This window comes from Crinia signifera, chromosome 9 (assembly GCF_055691185.1).
Source record: "Crinia signifera chromosome 9, ASM5569118v1, whole genome shotgun sequence".
Lineage (NCBI taxonomy): Eukaryota > Metazoa > Chordata > Amphibia > Anura > Myobatrachidae > Crinia > Crinia signifera.
The window spans coordinates 137635242-137644966 of NC_139225.1; the positions used below are offsets into that span (position 1 = coordinate 137635242).

General features: G+C 44.2%; 1 protein-coding gene across 1 annotated transcript; it reads left to right on the forward strand.

The window, feature by feature from the left end:
- The first annotated feature begins 2853 nt into the window (after positions 1 to 2853).
- Positions 2854 to 9247, forward strand: LOC146036721 (interferon lambda-3-like). The gene is made up of 6 exons (XM_083160618.1): positions 2854 to 3147; positions 4263 to 4452; positions 6234 to 6311; positions 6798 to 6941; positions 7762 to 7842; positions 8774 to 9247. Exons 2-6 carry the CDS (start codon positions 4312 to 4314, stop codon positions 8891 to 8893), a joined length of 564 nt encoding a protein of 187 aa, XP_083016744.1. The 5' UTR covers positions 2854 to 3147; positions 4263 to 4311; the 3' UTR covers positions 8894 to 9247.
- Positions 9248 to 9725: the final 478 nt, after the last annotated feature.

Genomic DNA, 9725 nt, shown 5'->3' on the forward strand with positions numbered 1-9725 from the left:
GGCCCTTTCGTGATGCACCAATGAGGTTACAAGAAGCAGAGGGGGTGGGAATTATGAGTCCTGGGCACAAATCAGTGCATACATATTACTGAAGGAAGATATAAGGACAGTGACAGCATGGTCTGCCTGTGGCTCTTCAGCTGCTGTGGAACTACAAGTCCTAGCATGCCTGACACAGCTTTGCTGTTAGGTTATACTAAAACTGTGGCAGGGCATGCTGGGATTTGTAGTTTCACAGCAGCTGGAGGGCCACTGATTGCCCTCTGTATTAGGATGATGTATTACAGTATTAGGATGACAGATATTACCTTATAATCACATGCATGTGACAGATTTATATACATCTGTGGGTTTACTTTAGATGATAGATAGATAGATAGATAGATAGATAGATAGATAGATAGATAGATAGATAGATAGATAGATAGATACTGTCCATTGAAATTTACAGGCACCAAAATAAAATAAATTTTTCGTATAAAAATTAATAAATATGTGCTTATAAAATATTTGCTATACAGACATTCCTCACTTAGGGGGAGATTATCTAAACTAAAAATGCAGTAAAAACCTCATTATCGGGTTTTTACCACATTTGCTCTAAACATCCCCCGCCGGGTTATCGCGACACAGCACAGAGCTGTGCTGCCCGGACCTGTGACCTCCTCCTCCCTGCACTGTAATCCTCTTCTGGGTGCAGGGAGGAGGGCCAGACCCCTGCAGCACCAGCACCGGATAAGGGAGGGAGGAGCCGCTGGGACACGCTGACTCACCGCAAAGGACACCTCTTAACGCAAGCTGTCCTTTGCCATATATATCGCATACGTTAGAGCAAGGGCAATGGGTGGCGGAGGGGGGCTGCGGATGTTAAAACATCCCGCCCTTAACCTGTTTATCGACCGCTCATACTTACGACCCATACATCAGCAATCACAATTTATGGATTTCCAGATACAGGGATTTTTTTGGCCAGATAAATGGATTTTACAATCTGTCTGACTTTGCACACACATTACAGATTTATTTCAGTGATCGGCAGATTTTTCCATCTAAAGATTGCATCTTCATATCTGGAAATTGCCCCAATCGATTGTCATTTCAGCTGTTCATAATGTAAATAGATGAAGAAGATGAATTGGGAATGCCCACACATATAAAAAAGATCTGCAGATAATACCAGATTATTAAACATGTTTAAAAACCTGATTAAGCAATCGATTGGCGAATTTGATTGGGATTGCCAAAAGGGGGAGCCCACACATTTAAAATTAATTGTGGCAATCATCTCCATATCTGAAAATTGTCACAATTAATTGCTGATGTATGGGGCCAATAAGTTGGCCATACACCTGCAGATTTATCTTCAGATCTGGCTGGTTGGAACAAAAACATGGTTATGGATGAGAGCAAATGACAGTTGACCATTTGCTTGGAAATGCTGGAAAAATGACAAACTGTCATTCAGAAATTACCAGATTTTTGTTCCAACCAGCCAGATCTGAAGATCTGAAGATAAATCTGGCTACCTTTACGACCCGCCCTTGCCTCCCGCTACCCATTCGTACTTATGACCCGCCCAGACTGTTTAGTTAACTGTACTGCGCACGTTTTGCAGCGTCTCTGCGACTTGTCAGAGAATAGGAGGATAGGAGGATGACTTTTCTTTATTTAGAAGTGTACTGTACTTGTATTATGTATTTTTAAACATGTTCATTTAACGACAGTCGTAGGAACGGAACCCGGTCATTAAGTGACGAATGTCTGTATTTAAATATTCTGATGCTTAAATATTCGCTTTTAATCCTATATGTATAATAATAGTAATGCAAATATTGCACTTGCAGTAACCTATATAAATGTTAATATCATCTCTAATCTCTTTACAGGTGACATAAATCATCATTTGCAGAGTGATAAACTAGAGAGAGACCAAGAATAAAGCATTTGAACATTTTTTAAAATTTTTATGAAACCCAGCCTGTTACATGGAGCTGACTGGCTGATACTTTATCTCTCGCCATGTCTGGTCTGTATCTTCAGCCTCCTGATGTCCCCGTAGGGGGCTCATGCCCCATGGAAGCAGGCTCTGTCCTGCCTAAGGGAGCCTGATACTGAAATGGTATTTAGTAATGGCTGGTAGACAATAACAGCATTGGTCCTGTGTGACTTCTGTAGAAGAAAATACAAAATATTTCCTCCAGCAAACTGAATGATCTCAGTAACCAAACCACATGGTAGTAGCAGGGCCAAAGGGAGGGTGACTCCAATGGAGCGCAAGCTCCAGGAGCCGAGGAGGAGAGAGGGCGCTCCACCGACCCTTTCTCCTCCGCTGCGCCCATGGACAATTACAGAACCCAGGAGCTTTTGGCAGGAGGGTGAGTGGAGCCGCAGGGTGCAGAGTCTCTATCAGCATACAGAGACCCTGCCCCCCTTCAAAAATGGCTGCCGCTTTACAGGAGACAAACACCAGAGGTCCTCCTGCACCTCTAGCATCTGACAGGGTAGCACAGAGCGCCCAGCACTACCTGGAAGTGCACATTCCTGCGCTGTGCATCTGCAGCATCCTGGCAACGAGCATTTAACCCTCCACTGGAAACAGGCATGTAACCCTCCTTGGCAATGAGCATGTAATCCCCCTTGACAATGAGCAATGTAACCCTCCCCTGGCAATGAGCAATGTAACCCTCCCTTGGCAATGAGCATGTTATCACACTGGCAATGACCATGCAACCCCTGCAAGGAGCATAAAGTACTCATGTGGGGTTGACCCACTGTTCTTGCTGGGTGTCAGAAATACATGCGATGCCCATAACATGAGGTAATGGTTGTTGTGTGATTATGTACAGAGGACGGACCAGTTACTGGTGGTAGACGCTGCTGTGAGGAATCCCTGATACAGTATGAGCAAGAGGAGGGAGGGGCCTGCTGTGTGTCCCAGTTACCTAACGTCACCGTTTCACATGTATAGGAAGGAAAGTGAAAGCTGCTGTCACCTCTCTCCTGTGATCTGGATAAAGGGAACAAAAACTTTACATCATGAAAATGAAGTTACATTTCTCCTGGAGGCTGGAATTTAAAGGAAGAAACATGGCAAGACTAGGGCTAGATGTGAGACCAGCACTGGGGAGACACAGTATAACCCGGCAGGTAAGGAACTTCCACTGTGTGTATATAATATGCTGTACAGTATATAGTATACTGTAATTACCTGTTTATATACACAGCTTTATATCATTACATTGTAAGGGAAATTTAAACATAGAGGGGATGTTTTTGATGTGTACATACTTGGGAGCCTGTTCTGCACATACTGGGGCCGATTCAATCAGCCACAATCCCTGCGTTCATTTTACGCATGGAAATGTGGGGAGATCATCCTGAACTCCTGAAGATTGCAGAACAGTGTTGGAGGCTGTTAGTGGCCATCGGTAAAGTATTGGAAGGGGTTACAATGTTTTTTTTTATTTTTTATTAATGAATGAAAAATGATCCCCGACAATTGCATTTCAACAATTAAACAGTTTTGAGTATTTGGGGGTACACTGAAATCTATGGATTGTGATGTTTTAAAAATGTTTATATACAAGTCTTAATAGTCTGAAAAAACACTTAAAACTTTCCGAACTCTTTTCCCATCTATACAACCCCCGCAACGTGCATCTACCACATCATTAATCTCATTTCTAGGCTTTTTAGAGAAAAAACTACTTAAAAATAACTTGTCTTTCTTTAGTGGCCATATTCTAGTTGACCGTCACTAATTACATTATCATATTTGATGAATTAAGCTGGATACACATTAGCCAATATCGTTAATGAGATGCACAGTAACAATATCGGTAACAATATTTTCATGCATATCGGCTAGCGTGAACACACTATATCATTAACGATGCGCCCCAACGTGGGTTGGTATAGACCCCCTCTGTCATCTGTACATGCCGTAGAGTCCTGGTCATTTTGGTTCATTCGGTCCCCGCTCCTTCGCACAGGGTACCGATGTTTTTTTATCTGTGTAAGCGCATAATGATTTGCGCATATGCAGAGTCCCTGGGTGAATGGACTCAGCGACTTGCATAGTCCAAATCCGTTCGCAGGGACCGATGCGTGCCGGGGGTGTGGGGCAGCGAAGTTGGGCGTCGTCCATGGGAACGCCCAGCGCTTCATGGGCATCCCCAAATTCATACTGGGTATTGCCGGAGTCCACAATCTGCATCTCTGCCGGTTATATGTATAGATAGTAACTCAGATAATATTCACAGGTTTCCAAGGGCAACAGAGAATCACTGTACACGGACCAGCACATAAACCATGGACATCAGACTGGTGGCCTTCACGGTAGTAGTTGTGGCAGTGAGTGGATCCCCACATGGAAGACGCTGCCACGTGTCCCGATATTTATCCGTGTCTCCCATCGATATCAAAGCGCTGAGACAGCTGCAAGGTGTATCTGTAAGTGTGATCCAGAATGTATCCTCATCAATGGCTACTAATGGCGGCTTCACATGTTATGAGCATATCAGACCCAGGGCCCAATTCTCTAATTCTTCAAAAAAGTGTTTAAATGGAGAGTGATAAGCAGCCAGCCAATCCGCTCCTGTCTGACATTTTTCAAACACAGTCTATGACATGGCAGGTAGGAGCTGATTGGCTGGCTGTTTATCACTCTGCCTTTTATCACTTTTGAAGCTTAGAAAATCTGGTCCCCAAGCCGCTCACGTCTCGTTATTCAACTTAATTATATGTCAAACCATAAATTCATGTGTATAAAATGAAAAAAAAAATAACATCGATGGGATGTACAGCACAAAAGCAAAAATTAGGTAAAAACACAATTTTCTGGGTCTTTACCGCATTTCCAAATGTTCTATGGCCCTTATTCAGATCTGATCGCAGTACAAATTTGTTCTCAAAATGGGCAAAACCATGTGCACTGCAGGTGGGGCTGATGTAACATGTGCAGATAGAGTTCAATTTGGGTGGGGTGTGTTGAAACTGAACTTAATTGCAGTGTAAAAATAATGCAGCCAGTATTTACCTTGCACAGAAACAAAATAACTCACCTAAATGTAACGCTCTCTTAACATGTTACATCTGACCCACCTGCAGTGCACATGGTTTTGCCTATTTTAAGAACAAATTTGTACTGCGATCAGATCTGAATAAGCCACCCAGGGACAGATTAAGCAGGGGGCCCCCTCCCACTTGCCATCACTGGCCACAAACTGCATGGGAGAATATTACACTGTAAAGGCAGTATAAACTTGGTCAATGGGTAACTGCGGGGGGGGGGGGGGGGGGGGTGGAATTAATATACACACATATATATATATATATATATATATATATATATATATATAAAAAAATACCACATTAAAAGCCTGTGTTTGTCCCTCTGTACCTTACTCTGTAGGAGCCCTGACAGGCTCAGCGCTGCCTTTAATTAAAAACCCTCCCATGATGAGGCTGCTGCTGCTGCTGTCCTCCATGGGCCTGAGAAGCATATGATGAGCTCCACCAAGCAGAGCTCAGCACAAGCCTCTCAGCTTCTGACCTCTTATGTAGTCTCATCGGACTTAGTCAACTCCCAGTAATGCACTGCACACTTATGCAGTCAGTGTGCCTTGGCTCCTGATGCTCAGCACCATTAATCCTTGTCACATGGGCAGATAGGTGAAGCTGCAGCACTACCCCCCTCCCATGCATAAAACCTTTAGCTAAAAAATAAATAAATGGGGGGGAATACATGCCAACCACAGGGGGACCCTAGGTAGAGGGGGGCCCAGGGGTTCTGACCCCCTGTGCCCCCCCTTAATCTGGCCCTGCAACCACCCTATAGATGACTATGGGCTCACCGGTATCTCTCTGCGCATGGGCAGTGGAACTCCTGTTTCGCAGGCCCCCAAATTCTTATCGGGAAAGCTGCCCTTTGTGTTAATAATTGCATATGTTAGTAGATCCCGCCCAAAACATTGATGTGGAGCCAAGGCCCAATTCATATGTAGTATTTTTACAAATGCAGACCCAGATATACTGTATATGAATTGGGGACAGGAAATTGGAGACAGATATCTAAGTATGGAATTATGCATTGGCTGAGGGTGTAAATGCAGGTGTAGTATGTAATACTGTATTTACATATAGTGGGCATTAATACAAGGACACTCTACATAGATCAGTGTATATTAGTTACAGAAATACATTATACTGATGAAACATCTGACCCCACACAGGAGAAGAACATGACCAGCAATGCAATGAGATGCTACAGGAAAATGATGAGACGCAAGCCGTCTGTATGTGACCTAGAGGTGAGGACACTGTGTGACATCACAAATCTCTCCCATACCCACTGTGTGGGGGTCTCTTCCTATACATTTGTAATACACAGGGATGTCTACTTTTAGGCTGCTCTCGCTACAGCTAGCAGAAGCAGGGGGGCGGGTCCGGTGGGCATATCTTGAAAGGGGCAGGGCCGGAGCTCAACAACGGAGTCTTGTGTGGGGGTGCGGCCCTTGTGATAACATCACTGTGGCCACCCCCCCCCACCACCACCACAATGTGTAATGCTGGTATTACAGGCATTGCACAGTCGGGGGGAGGTCCATGAAGAGGGGGATTGCAGTGGACTTTTGGGGGGCCGGAAAGCGTACCTGATTTTTGGGAACCTCCCGGCCATTTCAGGATGGTAGGTAAATATGTTATACACAATCCCAGTCAGCTCCCCTCCTCATGTCTGTGATCACAAAATAATATTATAATATCCACTCACATCTTGATTGTATTGTATCCTACAGCCCAGCGACAGCCTGATCCTGACCTTGGAACGAGTGTCACTAGCTGCTGACGTACTGACCAATATGTCCTCGCCTGCTCTGTCTGACGCTGCGTCCCAGTCGCTTATGGTGTTCCTCACTCTAAAGGATGACCTGGTGATCTGTGTAAGTTCTCAGGGGAGAAATGTATAACAGTGGCTTGGATTGTGCCGCTATAGCAGTTCCTGTTTCACTCCACTACCAGGCGAAGCAGTGAGGTACAATGAGGAGATAAAGGAGGGAGTGAAAGCAATTCCCGCGGGATACGGTCATATGGTCGACCTGAAGATGGTCGACAGTTATTAGGTCGACACCACTAGGTCAACATACTGCAAGGTCGACATGGGTCTAGGTCGACATGGGACAAGGTTGACAGATCATTAGGTTGACATAAGCATTAGGTCGACTTGGTCTAGGTGGACAGTCAAAAGGTCAACATGGGGTTTTTCACTGTTTTTTTGAGCCAACATGTGCCGACAGGCGGCATACCATCCACTAGGGCATGGTGGGAGAATAAAATAGTGTGCCGAGTGTCGCGAGCCATGCGAGGGGACGCGGTACACTTTATCCTGTGTCTATGTCGACTGTGTCGACTTTCGGGTAACAAAACAGTGAAAAACTCCACGTCGACCTTTTGACTGTTGACATAGACCATGTCGACCTAATGCTTGTGTCGACCTAATGACATGTCAACCTTGCAGTATGTCGACAAATTGGTGTTGACCTAATGACTGTCGACCATATGATCCATACAGCCGGCTGTACTCTGCACTAGAGAGGACTAGCCACAGTAACACAGGGAAGGAAAGGTACATGTATCACATAACATGCGCTGATACCACTTTGCCCCAATATTGCCCTCATCATGCATCTACACCTATGATGTGAGTGTGTGGGAGTGGGATACACTGACACAGGTTCCTTACCTCCTAATTCTTCTTTATAGAGGGAGTCGCCAGAATCCAGAGAACCTGCCTCCCAGTGGTTGAGGCCATGGCTGCGTCGTCTCCAACGTTTTAAGAAAGCAGTAAGTGTCCTGCACAGACCATAAATATATCTTGTACTTACTAGTGACTACATTAGGATGGACTTTGGGCCAGTATTTACCCTGCACAGAAACAATATAACCCTCCCAAATCTGAATATCTCTGAGCATGTTACATCTGCCCCCCTGCAGTGCAGCATGGTTTTTCACAGTTGAGCCACCTCCATGACTTGCAACACACCTTTGTGAGGTGCGGCAACATCCCCTGAGGAATGGCCACAAGTACACAGTAAGCAGTGGCAAACTAGCGGGGGTTTCCAAATTCAGTCCGCAATCTCGCACTCTGTGCAACATTGGAGCAAAGCGGTAGTCTGTGGGAGCGGTAGAAGAACCAAGTAATGATCCCCGGACATTAATGTACACATTGGCCTTTTTATACACTGGATACTGTATGGGATACAGTATTCATCTCTAACACTACAGATGGTCTATATTATTGGCTGTATCAAACATTTAAATTATATAAATAAATGGTCAAGAAAAGGTTAAATATACCACAATAAGTACACAAACATAATGGAACCAGTACTGAACTTTCTAAGCTTACATTCTCCCACCTCATGGTAAGGCTCCTGTCTCTTCTTCCTGGTAGCTGCTCTCTGATCTACTGCACTGATAGAGGACTCAAATCCACACGCACGGGAAACTTGTAAGAGGCTGCGCTGCTACCACTGGGCATGTGCAGCAGCTCCGCTCTGTCCCTTATACTGCATAATATTGCTATTGTTGTCACAATTTTAGCCACTTTCCAAGAGGAGGAGGGTTTCCGGTAACCCCCTCCATATTTGCCTATGGTAAGGGCTAAATAACTATCCCAGCCCCTACTGAAAACCATAATTATGGAGTCATAAAGATATTGAACAGTGTTATGTACAAACAAGTGAATTACAATGTACTTTCTACTTCAATACAGGCATCTCCAGAATGTGTCCGGGACGCTGTGTTACTCGGCCTCCTCTCCTTAAGGTTAGAAGATGTGAGTTGTTGGGCTCTAAGGAACTCGCTCTTAAAACGCAGAAAAGGTGGAAGTTAGACCTCTCTCTGCTGCGTGATCGTCACCCATCGCAGTATCTGCTCTTCTGACATTGTTGGTCATTATTCAGCAATGACTTGGAGAACACATACAAACTGTCATTAATGGACTTGCTTGCACAACCTACAAAGCTGTCATCCTGCCAATCATCTTTGATGGACCTACTTACTTATACAATGGAAGATCGATTGTCTGTTACAAAGCCACTATTTAATTTATTTATATTTATCGTAATTTATTTTTTTACTTTTTTCGGTAATTTAATTTATGAAACCAATGCTGAGTGAGGTCATACCTTGGTTTTCATCTGTCCACTTGGTGGATACGTTGAGGACTGAGGATTTGTGCCGTTTATTATAAATGTCTTTTTTTTACTTAAAATAAAACTTTGCCATATGAACAATTATAATTATATTACAAAGATATGTTCACAAAGAAAAGTGTTTTATCCATTTAGCAGAATGATGGATTCCATTCTTACGGAAAACATATACTTTGGCCAAGACTCTGGGCCGGCCATGGCGGTGTCGGGCGCTAGTTTGTCATAATTGGTCACACATTGCAAGCTCAATCCTCCCCCATCACCGCCCAGGAACACCCAATACATTTCCAGTAAGTTTCTTTCAACAGGGTTAAAAGTGTGACATGGTCGAAAGGTCGACATTCAAATAGTCGACATAATTTTTCCACAATATCTGGAAAAAAAAAATGTTTGGACATTTCATACTTTACCATCCATGTCGGCAGAGAGGGAGAATATTATAGTGTGCCGGCACAGCGAGCCATGCAAGGGAAGGCGTTACACTAATTGATGGTTCATGTCGACAGGTGT

Excerpts from the sequence above, each read along its gene's own strand:
- LOC146036721 (XM_083160618.1), top strand. The coding sequence starts at position 4,312 with ATGGACATCAGACTGGTGGCCTTCACGGTAGTAGTTGTGGCAGTGAGT. Across the intron at positions 6,312-6,797 it reads CGTCTGTATGTGACCTAGAG|CCCAGCGACAGCCTGATCCT; the intron begins GTGAGGACACTG and ends TGTATCCTACAG. Across the intron at positions 6,942-7,761 it reads AGGATGACCTGGTGATCTGT|AGGGAGTCGCCAGAATCCAG; the intron begins GTAAGTTCTCAG and ends TCTTCTTTATAG.